Consider the following 20,653-nt stretch of genomic DNA (forward strand, 5'->3'; position numbering starts at 1 on the left):
CTTCACTGACACCAGGGTCAATCAGCCCTGGAGTCCACCAAAGAGCCCCCACGGGGGCAGGTGCTGGAGTCCTGTCTGCCCCTCTGCCTTTTCCCCCTTCTCTGCTGTACAAACCTCCAGTGCATTTTTTGTACACGGCAGCGGGGTCTGACGTTTTCTCCTTGCCCGTGCTAGGCTGAACGCCCCCCAGACAGTGTGTGCCGGCAGGGGAAGGGAGTTTGAAGGAAGCACTGGGATCCAGGGAATCAGTCCTGCAGCAGCTGGGAAGCGTTGAACCAGGGAGAGGGCAGGAAAGCGGAGTTCAGAGAAAGGAAGCGCGGCCCCTAAGGAATTAGGGATTGTGTTCTCTCTTTCCTGTTTTGTTTTGGTTTTTTTTTGCTGAGCTATAATTAAATCCTGGGCCAGAGAGCAGGCCTGCAAGGGTTAATGCTGGCTGGCCCTGGCTGGGAAGGGCCTTTTGCCTGGTTTCAGGCAGTAAAAATATTTTCTTTAACATCAGGAGGTGTAATAAATCCTCTGACTCTCACCCACACACACACACTCTCAGATACAGACACACAAATATACACACACTCAGATACAGACACCATCACGTACACACCCAAATATACACACACACACTCTCAGATACAGACGCACAAATATACACACACTCACTCAGATACAGACACCATCACGTACACACCCAAATATACACACACACACTCTCAGATACAGACACACAAATATACACACACTCAGATACAGACACCATCACGTACACACCCAAATATACACACACACACTCTCAGATACAGACACACAAATATACACACACTCACTCAGATACAGACACCATCATGTACACACCCAAATATGCACACACACACTCTCAGATACAGACACACAAATATACACACACTCAGATACAGACATCAAACACATACACACTCTCAGATACAGACACCATCAGGTACACACAATCAGATACAGACACCAACACGTACACACCCAAATATGCACACACATTCTCAGATACAGACGCACAAATATACACACACTCAGATACAGACATCAAACACACACACACTCTCAGATACAGACACCATCATGTACACACCCAAATATACAGACACTCAGATACAGACACCCTCACACACACACACACCCAAATATACACACACATTCTCAGATACAGACACACAAATATACACACACTCAGATACAGACATCAAACACAAACACACACTCTGATACAGACACCCTCACACACACACACCCAAATATACAGACACTCAGATACAGACACCCTCACACACACACCCAAATATACACACACATTCTCAGATACAGACACACAAATATACACACACTCAGATACAGACATCACGTACACACACCCAAATATGCACACACACTCTCAGATACAGACACACAAATATACACACACTCAGATACAGACATCACGTACACACACCCAAATATGCACACACACTCTCAGATACAGACACCCTCACACACACACTCAGATACAGACACCATTACGTACACACCCAAATATGCACACACATTCTCAGATACAGACACCCTCACACACACCCAAATATACACACACATTCTCAGATACAGACACCCTCACATACTCACTCAAATATACACACACATTCTCAGATACAGACACCCTCACATACACACTCAAATATACACACACATTCTCAGATACAGACACCCTCATACACACACCCAAATATACATACACATAAACACATTCTAGATAAAGACACCCTCTCACACACCCCCAAATATACACACACACACACACATTCTCAGATAAAGACACCCTCTCACTCACACCCAAATATACACACACATACACATTCTCAGATAAAGACACCCTCACACACACACACCCAAATATACACACACATTCTCAGATGCAGACACACTCATACACACACAAACGCACACTCAGATACAGACACACAAACATTCTCAGATACAGACACCCTCATACAGACACCCAAATATACATACACATAAACCCCTTCTCAGATAAAGACACCCTCTCACACACCCCCAAATATACACACACATTCTCAGATATAGACACCCTCACACACACACTCAGATACAGACACCCTCATACACACACAAACACAAACCCAGATACAGACACCCTCATACACACATAGAAACATAGAAATGACGGCAGAAGAAGACCAAATGGCCCATCCAGTCTGCCCAGCAAGTTTTGCACTTTTTTTTCTCTCACATACTTATCTGTTACTCTTGGCCCTTAGTAACCTTTTGGTTCTATTTTCCTTCCACCCCCACCATTAATGTAGAGAGCAGTGTTGGAACTGCATCTAAGTGAAATATCTAGCTTAATTAGTTAGGGGTAGTAACCGCCGCAATAAGCAAGCTACACCCATGCTTATTTGTTTACCCAGACTATGAAATTCAGCCCTTGTTGGTTGTTGTCTGCATATAAATCCACTTTTCCTCATTCCTCCAGGCGTTGAAGTATGCACACACATTCTCAGATACAGACACCCTCACACACACACCCAAATATACATACACACTTAGTTACAGACACCATCACGTGCACACCCAAATATATATACAGTTAGATACAGACACACATACACACATTCTCAAATTCAGACACCCAAACACACACCCAAATATACATACACAATCAGATTCAGACACCCTCACACACATATGCAAACATGCACACACACACAGACATACTCACTCAGATACAGGCACCCTCACATATACACCTATACTCACACACACACACACACACACACACACTCAGATACAGACATCCTCACATATACACCTATACTCACACACACACACACACACACACACTCAGATACAGACATCCTCACACACAAGACACACTCGCTGCACACCCAGATTGCCGACATGCCTGCCCTTCTCCCTCCCACTCTGGCACTGATTTGATGAGTCAGCCCATGTCTTCCTGGGAGGGTCCAGAGCAGGTCCGCCCCGCTGGCTGCGCTGTCCCTGCAACCCTTGCCGCCCGACGCCCTCAGTCTGGGGCTGTACGTGGTGCCAGCGGGTCCTTCGGAGCAACGCTGCCCCTCCTGGCTCCCCCCAGGGCACTCTGGCTTTCCTTCTCTCCACACCCCGCCCTTCTGATTATGGATTTAGTGGGCTGCCTGTTGATTCTGGGTAAGGACGGCTGTGAGCCCTCACTATTACTCTCACAATTAATTTCACTATTCTTGCATGTAGTTGGGGGTTGGTTTTTTTCTCTCTTTCTCCTACCTCTTGTTTTAAGCACTTTCTGTATTGCCCGGACAAGGCACCTACAATTGCTCTGTCCAGGAATCCAGCGGGGAAAACTTTGCCCGGGAGAGCGATCTGCCTGTCTGCCTGCCCCCCCCCCCCCCTTCTGCATCAGTCTCTCTCTCTCTGCGCCCCCCCAGCCCAGATAGTCTGGCTCGCCTCATGAGCTTGGAGAGTGGGGAGGGCGGGGGAGGGGAGGGGGGGTGACATCTCTTAGTCCGAGGGGGGTGGGGCGTTTCCTGCTCCATTTACTATTGGGGGGAAATATCTCCTGAGGAGGCCCAGGAGGAGAATGAAAATCTCCCTCTCCTCCGATGCCCAACCTGTCCTTCTCCTGCTGTGTGGACATGGACGGGGGAAGCCCGGGCTGTTTAACCCTGTTTATCTGAGGAGGCACATCCCAGGGTCTGATTCGGGAGGGAAGTGGCCAGAAAGATTTAAGCAGAGGGGAGAGTGAGATGGGAGGGTAACCCCAGAGGGGGGGGGGGGGGGAGGGGGAAGGAGAGAGGAGGTCTTGTTTGTTTGGGAGTCAGGGGTTCAAGTCCCACCTGGGCTCTGGGGGGGGGGAGGGGCCGTGGGGGCGATTGGGACGGAAGGGCAGGAGGGTCTCCCAGCTCCAAGCATGTGTGTGTGTGTTGGGTGGGGGTGGCAGGGGCTGGGTCAAAACTGTTTGACCCCCTCAGACATCACCCCCCCCCCAGCCCTAAGCCTCCTCTCCGCACCATCCCCCATGAACCGGAGCCGGTCTAGGGGTCCTGGCCCGGGTCAACCCTGGGTTTTCAAATCTCCTCCCCAATCGGGTGCAGGGAATTGCGGTTCTGATCCCCCCCCCCCCCCCCCCCCCCCAGCACAGGCAAGAACTGCACCTCCTCCCTGAAAACCAGGACTGAGTCAGCCGAGCTGGGGCCGTCCCCCGGACCCATTCGTTTCACTGCCAGGGCTTTGCCTTCTGCAGCTTCGGTTCCGGAAACGAGTACGAGTGGAGGGGGAAGGGGCACCCCCCACGCCGGGGTTTCCAGAATTCTTAGTAAATTCTGTAACATCGCCCCCCCCACAGGATTCCCCCTTCACGAATGAAGACTCCACCCCCCCCCCCCCAGGAAAGCCCGGGGTCTTGGTGGCTACAAGCAGGGCTAACCTCGCCCCCGACCGGGGGGGGGGGGGGGGGGGCGGCGCTGGACCCAGATCCCTCTCTCTCTCTCCTGCGGGTCATTATTTCAGGACGGTGGCGGGGGGGGGGGGAGGGAAGAGGGGAAACAGATGCCCATGGGTGCTTCTCGGGTCCAGGGCCCGGCAGGAAGAAAACCCGCGCGGGGCCCGGGGTGGCCTTGAACAGGGAGGGAGGGAGGCGGCGCTGGCGCAGGAGGCTCCCTCCGGGCAGCCTCCACTTTCAGCTTTATTGAACCCAGCGGGATGTTTGTTGTTGTTGTTGTTGTGGTTTTTTTGTTTTGTTTTTTTTTTCTACCTTGCACCGCTCAGGGTTTCTCCCCTGGGGGGCCGGGGAGAAGAGGGTGGCACGGGATGGGGGTAGTCCCGAAGCCTTCCCTAACCCAGGACGTCAGAGCCAAGGACCCCCGCCCCCCCCCCCCCCCCCCCCAACTGTTGCCCGCGCTGGGCCACTGAATGCCGTGCGCCGGCTCCTTTTGCGCGCGCTCCGTGTGCTTGCTCAAGGCCTTCGCGTTTTGAGCAAACTTCCCTTTCGGCTTTTGAGTTGGGTTGGTGGAGCGGGTAACTCTACTGATTGCTCTGCATTTCCTTTTCATGTTCCTGGAAATTGACTCTTATAATTCACCAGGAAACGCCCACGCAAGGGGCCACCGGACAAAGTCCTGGCTGGGCGTGGAAATACCCGCGTGCACGTTTCTAGCGAAGGATGAATCTAAAGGAAGGAGGGTGGAATGGGGAGACGGAAGGGGAGGGAGGGATCAGAGGGAAGAGGAGAATCAACTGATCCAAGGACGGACTTGGACCCCCTTCCCCAAACAGGTGCACACCACGGCTTACAAGCCACGAAGACACACGTGCGCACACTCTACTGGCCACAAAGCGCACGCACACCCCTCCTTCATGCCACAAACAGAGCCACTCGCCCACCTTCATGTCACGAAGACACGTGCGCACACTCTACTGGCCACAAAGCGCACGCACACCCCTCCTTCATGCCACAAACAGAGCCACTCGCCCACCTTCATGCCACGAAGACACGTGCACGCACTCTACTGGCCACAAAGCGCACGCACACCCCTCCTTCATGCCACAAACAGAGCCACTCGCCCATCTTCATGCCACGAAGACACATGCACCCACTCTACTGGCCACAAAGCGCATGCACACCCCTCCTTCATGCCACAAACAGAGCCACTCGCCCACCTTCATGCCATGAAGACATGTGCACACTCTCTACTGGCCACAAAGCGCATGCACACCCCTCCTTCATGCCACAAACAGCCACTCGCCCACCTTCATGCCATGAAGACACGTGCACACATTATACTGGCCACAAAGCGCACGCAAACTCCTCCATGCCATAAACAGAGCCACTCACCCACCTTCATGCCATGAAGACATGTGCACACTCTCTACTGGCCACAAAGCGCATGCACACCCCTCCTTCATGCCACAAACAGAGCCACTTGCCCACCTTCATGCCACGAAGACACGTGCACACACTCTACTGGCCACAAAGCGCACGCAAACTCCTCCATGCCACAAACAGAGCCACTCACCCACCTTCATGCCATGAAGACACGTGCACACATACTGGCCACAAAGTGCACGCACACCCCTCCTTCATGCCACAAACAGAGCCACTCGCCCACCTTCATGTCACGAAGACACGTGCGCACACTCTACTGGCCACAAAGCGCACGCACACCCCTCCTTCATGCCACAAACAGAGCCACTCGCCCACCTTCATGCCACGAAGACACGTGCACGCACTCTACTGGCCACAAAGTGCACGCACACCCCTCCTTCATGCCACAAACAGAGCCACTCGCCCATCTTCATGCCACGAAGACACATGCACCCACTCTACTGGCCACAAAGCGCATGCACACCCCTCCTTCATGCCACAAACAGAGCCACTCGCCCACCTTCATGCCATGAAGACATGTGCACACTCTCTACTGGCCACAAAGCGCATGCACACCCCTCCTTCATGCCACAAACAGAGCCACTCGCCCACCTTCATGTCACGAAGACACGTGCGCACACTCTACTGGCCACAAAGCGCACGCACACCCCTCCTTCATGCCACAAACAGAGCCACTCGCCCACCTTCATGCCACGAAGACACGTGCACGCACTCTACTGGCCACAAAGTGCACGCACACCCCTCCTTCATGCCACAAACAGAGCCACTCGCCCACCTTCATGCCACGAAGACACGTGCACCCACTCTACTGGCCACAAAGCGCATGCACACCCCTCCTTCATGCCACAAACAGAGCCACTCGCCCACCTTCATGCCATGAAGACATGTGCACACTCTCTACTGGCCACAAAGCGCATGCACACCCCTCCTTCATGCCACAAACAGCCACTCGCCCACCTTCATGCCATGAAGACACGTGCACACATTATACTGGCCACAAAGCGCACGCAAACTCCTCCATGCCACAAACAGAGCCACTCACCCACCTTCATGCCATGAAGACATGTGCACACTCTCTACTGGCCACAAAGCGCATGCACACCCCTCCTTCATGCCACAAACAGAGCCACTTGCCCACCTTCATGCCACGAAGACACGTGCACACACTCTACTGGCCACAAAGCGCACGCAAACTCCTCCATGCCACAAACAGAGCCACTCACCCACCTTCATGCCATGAAGACACGTGCACACATACTGGCCACAAAGTGCATGCACACCCCTCCTTCATGCCACAAACAGAGCCACTCGCCCACCTTCATGCCATGAAGACATGTGCACACTCTCTACTGGGCACAAAGCGCATGCACACCCCTCCTTCATGCCACAAACAGAGCCACTCGCCCACCTTCATGCCATGAAGACACGTGCACACATTATACTGGCCACAAAGCGCATGCACACCCCTCCTTCATGCCACAAACAGAGCCACTCGCCCACCTTCATGCCATGAAGACACGTGCACACACTCTATTGGCCACAAAGTGCATGCACACCCCTCCTTCATGCCACAAACAGAGCCACTCGCCCACCTTCATGCCATGAAGACACGTGCACACATTATACTGGCCACAAAGCGCATGCACACCCCTCCTTCATGCCACAAACAGAGCCACTCGCCCACCTTCATGCCACGAAGACACGTGCACACACTCTACTGGCCACAAAGCGCATGCACACCCCTCCTTCATGCCACAAACACATGTACACTTCCTCCCCCCCTGCATGCTGCAGACTCAGCCCCCTCGCCCTCCTCAAACACATACCTTCCTCTCTGCACCACAAACGTACTTGCACATCACGAGCCCTTCTGGCGCTTGCACCGAGACACGTCACAAACCCGCTTCCCCTTTTACTCTCTCTGGCCTTCCTCCCTTCACCTTTGCAATCCTCTTTTCCCTTTCACCCTCCTTCCTCCTCGCCTTTCTCTTCCTTGTACATCCGTACTGACTCCCTTCCTTCCAAATAAATCTCTCGATCGGATGTGGTGGGAAAGCCAAAACCAGTGACAGAATAAGAATTCAAGCACGCCTGGGGCAGACACAAAGGGGCCTTAGCGGCAGGGGAAGGGAGGGAGAAGACCACGGACGGAGTGAGACCGGTGACAGAGGGGCAGACGGGGTGGGCCGTGTGCTCCGCATCCCTTCCGCGTTTCTGTGGCTTCAGTCCCTGGACTAGGTCTCCGTGCCAGCCGATGACCCTTAAGGGTGGAGCGTGCATTTGAAGGCAATTGGCAACAACTCTAGAGCTTCCCGCAGTGTAGATTGTGCTCTGCACGTAATTAGCTGATGTGGGTGGAGCAGACTGGCATGGATAGAAGGGACGACAGCCTCGTCTCTGGGACCAGGATGCAGGGTTTTTCGGCCTGGGGGGGGGGAGCGCTTTGGGGGCGCCGCACCAGTGCAACGGTGATCGTGCCTTGTGCTGCGGAGCATGGCAGCCCCCGGTCTGATCCCGCAACGTCCCTGGGAGTGGAGTGGTAGAGAGAGCCGTGCCGTCCTCGGTATAACCGCCGGGTGGTACACGCTCTGTGCCCCAGCAGATAAATAGAATTATTTTTAAAGAGGGCATCTTATGCTTTCGTTTGCCCTGACTAAGCTTCCAAGAAGTGATTCATTTCTGCTGCTGGCTGCTATTCACAGAGATAAAATACAAGTTTTCTATTTATAGCTGCACACTGTGTGTGTGCGCGCCCGTATAACATTTCAGTTCTAAAAGTGAATGCATGCGTGTATTCGGAAACAGTGAGGCTGCAGAGTGCCCCTATCTGTTATTATGGAGATGTCAACACAGCAGTGCCAGGGATCATCCTCCAAAGCTGTTGAGCAGGGTGGGACACACACACACACACACACACACCCAGCACTACAGTGGTGCCAAGGGTCACTCTCCCAGCCGCTGAGCAACACGGCAGGATACACCCACACAGCAACCAGTGCCAGGGGGTCATACTCCCAGCCGCTGAGCATGAAGGGGCGCACACACACCAGTGCACTAGTACAGGGGGTCATTCTCCCAGTCGCTGAGCATGGAGGGACACACACATGCACACATCAGTGCACTAGTACAGGGGGTCATTCTCCCAGTCCCTGAGCATGGAGGGACACACACATGCACACATCAGTGCACTAGTACAGGGGGTCATTCTCCCAGTCGCTGAGCATGGAGGGGCACACACATGCACACACCAGTGCACTAGTACCAGGGGGTCATTCTCCCAGTCGCTGAGCATGGAGGGACACACACATGCACACACCAGTGCACTAGTACAGGGGGTCATTCTCCCAGTCGCTGAGCATGGAGGGACACACACATGCACACATCAGTGCACTAGTACAGGGGGTCATTCTCCCAGTCGCTGAGCATGGAGGGGCACACACATGCACACACCAGTGCACTAGTACCAGGGGGTCATTCTCCGAGTCGCTGAGCATGGAGGGACACACACATGCACACACCAGTGCACTAGTACAGGGGGTCATTCTCCCAGTCGCTGAGCATGGAGGGGCACACACATGCACACACCAGTGCACTAGTACCAGAGGGTCATTCTCCCAGCTGCTGAGCATGGAGGGGCACACACACCAGTGCACTAGTACCAGGGGGCCATTCTCCCAGCTGCTGAGCATGAAGGGGCACACACACCAGTGCACTAGTACCAGGGGGTCATTCTCCCAGCCACTGAGCATGGAGGGGCACACACATGCACACACCAGTGCACTAGCACCAGGGGGTCATTCTCCCAGCCGCTGAGCATGGAGGGGCACACACACCAGTGCACTAGTACCAGGGGGCCATTCTCCCAGCCGCTGAGCATGAAGGGGCACACACACCAGTGCACTAGTACCAGGGGGCCATTCTCTCAGCTGCTGAGCATGAAGGGGCACACACACCAGTGCACTAGTACCAGGGGGCCATTCTCTCAGCTGCTGAGCATGAAGGGGCATACACACCAGTGCACTAGTACCAGGGGGTCATTCTCCCAGTCGCTGAGCATGAGGAGACACATTCCCGGCCCACGTGCACATCCACGGCTACTGCGGAAATGACAGCGGAATCCAAAGATAGGGATGCGGGGGGGGGGGGGGGTGTCCATCTGTGGCCGAAGCCCTTGAATGCCAAACACAGCCTGAGCTTCGCCGACCACTGCCACTGTGCAGCGATGGCCTACAGAAAGATTACATGGCACGTCAGCCACCAAGCTGGGCTCGCTGGGGTGGGTGTCGGGGAGCGAGAGCGTGCACGCATGGGATCAGCGCCACCTGGCGACTGTTGTCACCAAATGTGGGGGGGGGGGGGGGGGGGTGCCGCGAGGCAGAATATTCTGGCAAGATCTGCGACATCTGGGACCCTTGACCCCAGTGCTGATTGTTAATTTTTAAGTGCCTCAGAGCAAAGCATTCTGGGAATCGTAGTCCTTCTCTTGCCGGGGATTAGAACTCTCCGTAGTTCGGAATCAGTGTGTACGGACAAAGGAGACCTGCCCTTGACCTCCTCTGCGCCCCACCTGCTCTCACAGCCCCTGGCTTTCCGCCTTTCCTCTCCTCCTTGCTTTTCTTTACTGCCCTCCACCCTTGACATCCTCCCCACCTCTGAAACGCTGGCGAGGATGTGAGAGAAAAGCAGAGAGGGGAATTCAGATGATGAGCAGCATCCCACCCCCCCCCTCCCCCTTATCGGAATGATCTTTCTCTCAGCGGGGGGGGGGGGGAGTCATGCCCCCCCCCCTCCTTTCTGCCCACCAGAAAGCATTAATACCTTTCAGAGCAGAGCCTGGGCTCACAGCTGCTCTAATGAAAGGGCAGCCTTTTACGGGTAAAGCCCCTGGATGGGGCAGAGGCGGGGGAGGGTGGGGGGGTGTGTGCCCTGGGGATCCCAGCTGTTTCAGTGCGGTGGGGGAAGGGGGTGAAGAGATGAAAGGGGTATGAGGAGGAGGGCAGGACCGTGAGAACCACCGCTTCCCTGGGAACCCCAAGGAGGAGGTCGGGCGAGGGGGGGGGGGGCCACACCTCCCGAACGCGCTCCCTCCCAAGCAGGCTGGGGGGGGGGGGGGGGCGGGGATATGAAGGAATCTATTGTTCCTGGAGCAAAGTCCCTCCTGCTAAAACACACAGAACATAAAACAGTGTAAATATAATAAATCCTCACCCCCCCAAGCTCTCCTCTTACATATGAATGGTGCCCTCTGTGCTCCCTGCTCTGATAAAAATCTCAGCCTGGATAATAAGGCGGGTGGGCACGGCCTTGTGCTTACAACAGCCTTTCACCTCCCTCAGGTTGGCACGGCTGAAACACATAATAAAATCAAGTGACGAGAAACCTCCCGGGGGGGGGGGGTGCCCGGATGGCTCGCTCCCTCTATCTCACCGTGATTTCTCTTTTACGATTCCGACTCATGTCCCACGAGCTTGAAAGGCCCAAAAGGGCAAGAAGAGGTGAGGGAAATGCACAGGGTAAAGGCACAGTCCGTACAAGGCCGTCGGCAAGACCCCCCCCCCCCCCTTCACCCGCCGCGTCCGGTTCTGGAGGCCGTAACCTCCGAAAGGGCGGAGACGGGCTGGAGGCGGCGCAACGAACGGCAACCGAAACGGTGCAGCACCTGCACCGAAAACCCTATGATATTTAAGGGCCTAAATATATATTTACCCTAGAGATCAGAGATGGGGGGAGGGGGTGGGGGGTGGGGTGCAATACGATAGAGACGCTCAAATATCAGAGCGGTGGATGCACAGGGAAGATAATGGAGAGCAAAATGGAGACTTCAAGACCTGGGATAACCACAGGGGGGTCCCTGGCAGTGCAACTGCGTGGACTCCCCGCGCTGGGCTACAGCTTTAGCAGGGGTCTATGGTAGGAGCGGCAATATTTTTTTTCCCTCTCTTGCACTGCTCTGGTCTTATTCCTCAGTCTTCTTTCTTTTGGTATACTATGTTTTGCAGGAAAAAGACTTATGAGACTGTATGTGATTTGGTGTCCCTAATACCTCCCTCTTCTTTGGTGTCTTATTCATACCGAACCCACAGGCTATATGTGTCGGGGGAGAGATGAGGGGGGGGGGGGGGGGGAGCGGCTTTCAGATTCCCTTTTTCTCCGCACACCACAGATGCACACGTTCTGGAAAGTGGGCTGGAACTTCTTGTTTCTTACTCTTTCACTTTTTAAATAAAACGTGTTCCCCTTTTATTATGAGAATTCCTTCTGTTTAGGAAAAACCCTATTCTAATTCTGCTCTTCAGCTGTCTGTGCTGTGTTCATGCTTTACGTGTATCAGTGTGACGCCTGCACGGGGCTCTGATGAAGATCTGCTCTTCAGCCGTCTGTGCTGTATTCATGCTTTATGTGTATCAGTGTGATGCCTGCATGGGGCTCTGATGAAGATCTGCTCTTCAGCTCTCTGCTGTATTCATGCTTTATGTGTATCGGTGTGACGCCTGCATGGGGTTCTGATGAAGATCTGCTCTTCAGCTGTCAGTGCTGTGTTCATGCTTTATGTGTATCGGTGTGACGCCTGCACGGGGCTCTGATGAAGATCTGCTCTTCAGCTGTGAGTGCTGTGTTCATGCTTTATGTGTATCGGTGTGACGCCTGCACGGGGCTCTGATGAAGATCTGCTCTTCAGCTGTCTGTGCTGTATTCATGCTTTATGTGTATCGGTGTGACGCCTGCACGGGGCTCTGATGAAGATCTGCTCTTCAGCTGTCAGTGCTGTGTTCATGCTTTATGTGTATCGGTGTGACGCCTGCATGGGGCTCTGATGAAGATCTGCTCTTCAGCTGTCAGTGCTGTGTTCATGCTTTATGTGTATCGGTGTGACGCCTGCATGGGGCTCTGATGAAGATCTGCTCTTCAGCTGTCAGTGCTGTGTTCATGCTTTACGTGTATCAGTGTGATGCCTGCATGGGGCTCTGATAAAGATCTGCTGTCAGTGCTGTGTTCATGCTTTACGTGTATCAGTGTGATGCCTGCATGGGGCTCTGATAAAGATCTGCTGTCTGTGCTGTATTCATGCTTTACGTGTATCAGTGTGAAGCCTGCACGGGGCTCTGATGAAGATCTGCTCTTCAGCTGTCCGTGCTGTATTCATGCTTTACGTGTATCAGTGTGACGCCTGCATGGGGCTCTGATGAAGATCTGCTCTTCAGCTGTCTGTGCTGTATTCATGCTTTATGTGTATCAGTGTGATGCCTGCACGGGGCTCTGATGAAGATCTGCTCTTCAGCTGTCTGTGCTGTATTCATGCTTTACGTGTATCAGTGTGAAGCCTGCACGGGGCTCTGATGAAGATCTGCTCTTCAGCTGTCTGTGCTGTATTCATGCTTTACGTGTATCAGTGTGACGCCTGCATGGGGCTCTGATAAAGATCTGCTGTCAGTGCTGTGTTCATGCTTTACGTGTATCAGTGTGATGCCTGCATGGGGCTCTGAGGAAGATCTGCTCTTCAGCTGTCTGTGCTGTATTCATGCTTGCTCTGATGAAGACCTGCTCTTCCGTTATTCGTGCTGTCTTCATGCTTCATTGCGCCTATGTGACGCTCGTGTGTGGAGTGGGGTTCTGATCCGCGCAGTGGCGCCCACCCTCGTGCAGGGTTAGTGGTGTTTTCTCGGAAGCACCAGTTGTGTTATCTACAGAAGTGGGCAGGGCCGGCTGGCACTCTCTGCTCAGGGCGGGTCCGGTTCCTGATGACAATCGGGCTGATGAGCCGATAGCAGCAGCCGCTGCCAGTTTATCATGAGATGCGGGGTCCTGCGTCTCAGCGCACCAAACGCCCCCCCCCCCCCCCCCCCCGTCCGGGGTATCCCCTGACCCTGTGGCCGGGTCCCACCCCTCCCGAAGCCGATACTCCCGGCTCCCCCCTGCCACCCTCTCTCCTGATTGCCCCTCCGTGGTTCTCCACGCGCCCTCCCACTCTTTAAGGGGATCTTTGCTTTCTCTGATCCAGGGAATAATCGCTGGGGGGGGGGGGGGGGGGATACTGACACAACTTCCTGCGATGCTTTTCTTCTGGCGTTTTTCTCTTTCACTACAAAGTTTGGTTTTCTTGCATTGAGTTTTGTTTTGTTTTTTTTTATCCTTTGGGATGGGGGGAGTGTCCCATGGGATCACAAACTCTCCACTTGCGCCTGCGTCCAAGTTTTTCCCTTTTATACACTCCCCCCCTCCCCCCAGTAATAAATTCTCAGTGCCCCCTTTCATTCCCTTTTGCTCGTGGGACAGATTCCTGGCTTTTCGGAGGCCACGCCGCCGGGCAGAGGTACAAAAGGAGAGCCGGACAAAAGGACCACTTGTTTGCGGCTGGACGGGGCTGGAGGAGTCCCAGGAGCTGGAGGGAAGGGGGGAGGGAGCGGCTCTTTCCTGTCCACAAGGCCCACTCCCCCCCCCCCCCCCGACCACCCCTGCACCAGCAGAGCTGGAGGATGGAGGCAGCAACGCCCGGGGGGGGGGGGGGGGGGTCCGTGGACCGGTTCCAGGTATCGGCCGGGCTGGGGAGGAACAGGAAGCAGACAGACAGACAGATCAGACGGGGACGTGTTTGGGGGTGGGGGGGGGGAGAGTAAGTCATGTCTGAGTTCTGCCAGGCTCGGCCCATGGCCGTCCCGATGCACGGAAGTGACGGACGCTCTGTCGAATGCCCCCCCCCCCCCCCACCCAGAGCTAGCGCGCTCGGTCTGAATTTTAAAAAGCGGGTGCCCTTCATAACGGACAGCTCAGCGCTCACTGACCGCCCCTTACAGGAGGGCGTGGCACGTGGGCCACGGGGGATGGGCCTAGCGTGGCCCGTGTGCCAGGAAGGCTGTGGGACATAGGGTCAGCTGGTGAGGGAGGTGGTGGCAGGGGCAGGGTGGTGGCATCCAGTTGGGGCTGGGGGACTAGAGTGGAACATAAGAACATAAGAAACTGCCATACTGGGTCAGACCAAGGGTCCATCAAGCCCAGCATCCTGTTTCCAACAGTGGCCAATCCAGGCCATAAGAACCTGGCAAGTACCCAAACACTAAGAAGATCCCATGCTACTGATGCAATTAATAGCAGTGGCTATTCCCTAAGTAAACTTGATTAATAGCCATTAATGGACTTCTCCTCCAAGAACTTATCCAAACCTTTTTTAAACACAGCTACACTAACTGCACTAACCACATCCTCTGGCAACAAAGTCCAGAGTTTAATTGTGCGTTGAGTAGAAAAGAACTTTCTCCGATTAGTCTTAAATGTGCTACTTGCTAACTTCATGGAGTGCCCCCTAGTCTTTCTATTATCTGAAAGAGTAAATAACCGATTCACATCTACCCGTTCTAGACCTCTCATGATCTTAAACACCTCTATCATATCCCCCCTCAGCCGTCTCTTCTCCAAGCTGAAAAGTATTGCTTACCTTTGTTACTTTCTCACAATTTAAGTATTAAATTATAAAGACAGTTAATAGTAAATGGTAACCACACCCTTTCCCATTTAGAGTATATCATCGAACTATGTAATCGTATAATAATGGCACCCTTTGGATAATTGAGAAACCACATATTTCTGCCTAACTGTAAACCGTTGTGATGGTGCTCTACTATACGACGGTATAGAAAAGTTTTTAAATAAATACATTTTCTCATAGGGGAGCTGTTCCATTCCCTTTATCATTTTGGTTGCCCTTCTCTCCCAGGATGATGCGTCCCCAGCATCTTGGCTAGAGGTTTGGGGGGGGGGGAGGGTCCCTTTGATGAAAACCAGCGAGACCCCTGGCTCCCAGTTCTCTAGCTCTTGGGAGGGGAGGGGGCCGATACTGGTTGAACCCGTGCTTAGAGTGGGGATTTGGTTTGAGGACTCTGAGGTTATTCTCTCTTCGGCTGGGTCGCTGGATGTGATGATTTGCAGGTCACTTTTCAGTTTTGATGGCATTGTTGATGGTGTTGATCCTTGCTTCGGAAACAAGACGGGGGGGGGGGGGGGGAGTAGGAAAGAAATGTATTAAATCTATCTATATAAATAAAAAGGTAAATGTCCGTTTGTTCAAAATCTTAAATCTCTGAAAGCTCTTCACCGATTGCTTTGAAAGTTTGACACAACGTTGCATTCGAATACGCGCGTGTTTTTATATACCTATATTATATAGATGTCACACCTGTGACAGGTAAAAACAGGCTTTTTGGGAAAAACAGCGCCATCTGTTGGACGTAACAGCAACACACGCTATCTACAATATAAATGGGCTCTGACCGACGGCCCGCAAATGCGCAATAGAGAGCAGCTCTACCGCGCATGTGCGAACCATAGAGCTGTGCGCTACGTGCTGGGTGTCACGGAGGTGAGGAGGGAAGGGCAGACAAGTCGCTGTTCCGGGAAATGGCTCAGCCCGTTCCTCCGCCGCTGGGGAAGGCGGGGAGGGAGTTGGGACGGCCGGAGCAGAGAAAATGCAGTAAAAAGCGGCTGTGAAGAGATCACAAGCAGCTGCAGCCTGCAGCAGCCAAAGCGCAAAGAGCTGGACAGAGAAGAGCTCGCCCTCCTCCCCCGCGCCCCGAGTCCCGCAGATAAGGAGAAGCCAAGTAAATATCCCGCAACTGCAGGGGGGAGGGGGAAGGCAGTGCTGTCAAGCTGCCCATGGGCATCGCTCCACCCCCACTCCCAGCAAAGCTAGAGTCGGCAAACCAGACAATCTCTATACCTGCACAGATAATGGAACAACAAAAAAATATTGTATACCCAACAAGCATTGTGAAATTAAACGTATTACAAACGTGCACTCTTTTCTTTCTTTTCCATTTAACCAGACTGAACCACTGCAACGCATGGCCGGGTACAGCTAGTAACTAAATAAATAAATAAATAGGTCAGAAAGCAGAGGTGGCAGCCGAGCCAGTTCCTGGAGGAAGATCTTGGGTCTGTCCCGGAGTCCGAGTCAAAGCCCCCTTCCCCCGCTGCCACGGCTCCTCGCCGCGTCCCCCTCCGGCGGCGCCGCGTCAGGCAGAGACGGGGGCCGCTGGGCAGACAGAGAGCTCCCTCGGGGACTTCCTGGCTAAAGCCAGGGGCTGGGGGGGGGGGGGGGGGGGGGGGGGGAGAGGGAAACGGATAATGCCCGGCTCATGAGATCTTTCTGTCTGTATTTTTTATATTCTGCAGGAATCTGCTTCTCAGGGGGCGAACCACAGGACATGAACAACCAGCAGAAGAGCGGCAACATGACATCCGGTAATGTGGACAGACCCCCCCCCCCCCCCCGGCCACCTATGGCCCTCCTCTATCTTTCAGCGTGACCTAAACCTCCTGCGGGTCATTTTCAGAAAGGGACAGACACGCGTTGCTCCTTATTGAATTACGCGGAGGCAGACGACGGTGCCCTTGGCGAACAACGGACGCAATCGGGCACGGCTGAAAGTTTGGCCCTAGCAGCGGTAATCAGGCAGAAATTACAAACGAATTTAGCACAGGGGGGAAGATTAACAATATGAAACATAATTTGTGGTCTGCAAGGGCGACAAGGCGGCTTGCGCCAGGAGCTCTACCGACGACGAGTCCCCGCGTGACTTGCAGGCGCGTCCTTGGCTCTCGGTCCCTGCTGGATCCCTTCAAAAAACAGAAGGCAAAAAAACCCCGCCGTAGATCCCACACACGCTCCCCACTCGCAAACCGTGACATCCTCCCGAGATTTTCATCAGCTCAGGGGCTGCTTTTAGAGTCACAGCCATGGGGCCATGGGGCCATCGCGCCTCGGAAGGAAGGGCCAGAGAGACATCTTAGAATCCGTGGGCGCGCGAAACGCAAAACTGCCCGGTGCCGCCATGCCCACGACACTCGGCTCCACGCTGGTTCAGTGACAGCGTTGCCCTGCATGGAGCTGGGGGGGGAGGGGGAGAGCAAGTGGTGGATGGCAATTGCCGTCCCGCACAAGACCGCGCCTCGACACGGGGGGCTTTGGCCTTTCGTCATGGTCTGGGCCCCTACGAGGCTGTTGATGATGCCGGTCCCCCCGTCCCTTGCCAGGTTCTAGGTGTCCCTCGCTCGCTCCGTTTGACAGCGGGGCAAGGTTTGGGAGCTGGCGCGCCACCGTCGTTCAGCTGGATTTTCCTCCACTGCCTCTTCGCCGACCAAATCAGTCCCCCCGACCTGTTAAATAAATCAGGAAAACGTTGCGTCCACGTGCACCCTCACAAGGTTAAGCCTGAGCAGGACCTCGGCCCCAACCTCACTGCCAGTGTCCAGGTGGAGTTTTATTTCTTTAACTTCCAAAATTCTCACCATGTCGTTCTCCCCCCCCCCCCAAACCACGCGGTACCAAGAGCACGGAGATCTGAAACCCCCTGTGAAAGGAGCCAGTCATTCTGTGAAGGTCTCATCTAGAAACGTAGAAACATAGAAATGATGGCAGAAGAAGACCAAATGGCCCAGCAAGCTTCACACTCCTTTTTTTTCCTCTCATACTTATGTTTCTCTTGGCTCTTAGTAACCTTTTGGTTCTATTTCTCTTCCACCCCCACCATTAATGTAGAGAGCAGTGTTGGAGCTGCATCCAAGTGAAATATCTAGCCTAATTAGTTAGGGGTAGTAACCGCCGCAATAAGCAAGCTACACCCATGCTTATTTGTTTACCCAGACTATGTAATTCAGTCCTTGTTGGTTGTTGTCTGTATATAGATCCACTTTTCTTCATTCCCCATCTATGTCTCCGCAGGTCTCGACGAGACCTTTCAGTGTGACAATAAGGAACCGTGTCCTCCAGATTCACAATGTCACCATGTCGGGAAGAGGTATTACTGCAGCTGCAGCCCAGGATTCAATACTTTCTCCGGGAATGTTAACTTCACTGACATAAGAGAGGTTTGCGAGGGTAAGAGGAGGTCTCCTGTTCTCTCTCTCTCTTGCAGCCCGAAGCAGTAACCCCGTGCGTTAGAACAGTGCGCCAAAACTCGCTGCATGGTTTTGTTTTGTTATAAAGCACAGGTCATATTTTCATTAGCTCCCGCTGCAGTAAGCTAACGCCGTGCCAACGTATCGGGAGCTGTAAAAGTGCGCACGCAGAATTAAAACGGGACCGGCTACTGGCCTGCTATACGTTTTAATTTCTCGTTAAGTAACGGCGCACGGAATGAACACCAGCCCCTAAGTACTGACCTTACGCCACCTCAGAAAAAGGGGGCAAAGCTGCCGCTCCTCTCTACTGCATCGTGCCCTCGTTTGCATTGGATTTCCATACAACAGGGCTTAGCTGACCACACGTTTTGTGCACCTAAAACTCCTTCCCGCCTCGGCAGCACAGCTTTACCTGCACAAAATGTGCGTTTAAGCGAGGGTAAAACCATGGGGGTCGGCCTGGTCAGAGGTGAGGAAGGATCAGAGGATTCGGGGGGCGGCCCCATGCTGGAGGAGTGGGGGGGAACCGGGAGAAATGCTCCAGTCGCGAAGAACTGAGAGCGTCAGGGGAAGAACTTAGCATCGGTGCCTCCGTTAGGCAAACGAGGGAGCTGCCTAACGCCACGATTTCAGGGGGAGGCAAAATCCTGCCACTGACAGACCTGGCGGGGGTGCTGTACCGGAGCCAGTACTGTCAAAGAAAGGGAGCACCGTGCTGTACGACCAAATATTCACCTAGGGCGCCAAACATGCTAGCACCAGCCCCGAGCGGTACTAGTGAGGATCCCGCTGACCACTCCAGGGTAATACAAGGCAGGGCACATGCTTACAACCCATGTCGGAGCACAGAGAGGTTAGAAGTGGCTTTGCTGTGAGTGGATGGACAGAAGGAGTGGACTCGGGAGGCTGCAGGGTCACAACTTTGAACTCGATCCACTCCACTTCACTTCGCCTCCAGTCAGGTGTGAACGATTCCTCTCTCCAGCATTAGGTTCTGGGCTCACACGGATTAGGCACCGAGAGTCAGAGTTTATGGGACGGTGCAAGAGCAGCCGATAGCATATCTGGGAATTTTCTGAGCTGTGGTCACCCTGAGATCACTGTTGAGTGGCTGGGGGGGGGGGGGGGGAGTTGAAATACATGCATGTCAATTTTCACGTTCCCACCAGCCCCCCAACACATTAATCCACACTCTAGGTCTCTTGCTCACCGCCACTTCCCCCCCTTCCAGGGATGACCCCCAGAATTCCTTCCCCTCCTCTGACACCTGCACGCTCTCTGCTTCCACCTCTTTCTAAGTCACAGCTCTCCGACTTGTGCTCCCTCACCTGAGTCCCCAAGCCCAGGAACGCCTGCTGCGGACGGAGCCGAGCGCGTCGCAGCTCCTCTCCAGTTTCCCTGCAGTACATGTGCTCCAGACTCACCCCTCTTCCTCCTGTCCCCTGCAGGCTTACTGCGGAAGGGGGAAGAGCCTGATACTGCAGCAGGAAGCGATTGCTCTGCTCCCTCCTCCAGCCCCTCTCCTCCTGCTCCCCTGCTGCTTCCATGAAACAGGATCTGGGAGCTTTCCCCGTGTCCGTGGCCTGGGTAGCGCTGCCCGTGCATGGCTGGTGGGCGAGAGCCGTCGCTCATGGACAAGATGAGCCGGCCGCTGAACGTGGCACATCTGCTGTTGTGACAAGAGACGCCCGTACAGCTTCCTCTGCCAGTGGTCCAGAGTTATGGAATGCGCTACCTAGCGAGTTAAGAGGAGAGAAAAACCTGACGAGAGGGAGCGAAAACATGATTTATGTCTCAAGGGTGCTAATATCATTCTGTAAATAAATAAATTGATCATATATATAGAGAGAGAGAGAGAGA

The 20,653-nt window shown here is 54.0% G+C and overlaps 2 protein-coding genes across 2 annotated transcripts in view; both read left to right on the top strand.

Moving 5' to 3' along the window:
• LOC115080393 (serine/threonine-protein kinase N1-like) overlaps window positions 1-274 on the top strand; it is a 60,271-nt gene extending 59,997 nt beyond the window's left edge. The window contains exon 11 of the mRNA XM_029584536.1: window positions 175-274. Coding sequence (XP_029440396.1) covers window positions 175-274 — 100 coding nt within the window. The remainder of the gene's footprint in view (window positions 1-174) is intronic.
• Window positions 275-3,033: 2,759 nt separating this feature from the next.
• Window positions 3,034-20,653, top strand: part of LOC115080165 (CD97 antigen-like) — a 47,087-nt gene continuing 29,467 nt past the window's right edge. Inside the window, 3 exon segments of the mRNA XM_029584263.1 lie at window positions 3,034-3,189; window positions 17,066-17,134; window positions 18,615-18,770. Coding sequence (XP_029440123.1) covers window positions 3,159-3,189; window positions 17,066-17,134; window positions 18,615-18,770 — 256 coding nt within the window. The 5' untranslated portion in view covers window positions 3,034-3,158.

The sequence above is a fragment of the Rhinatrema bivittatum genome, chromosome 19 (assembly GCF_901001135.1).
Source record: "Rhinatrema bivittatum chromosome 19, aRhiBiv1.1, whole genome shotgun sequence".
In the NCBI taxonomy this organism is placed as follows: Eukaryota; Metazoa; Chordata; class Amphibia; order Gymnophiona; family Rhinatrematidae; genus Rhinatrema; species Rhinatrema bivittatum.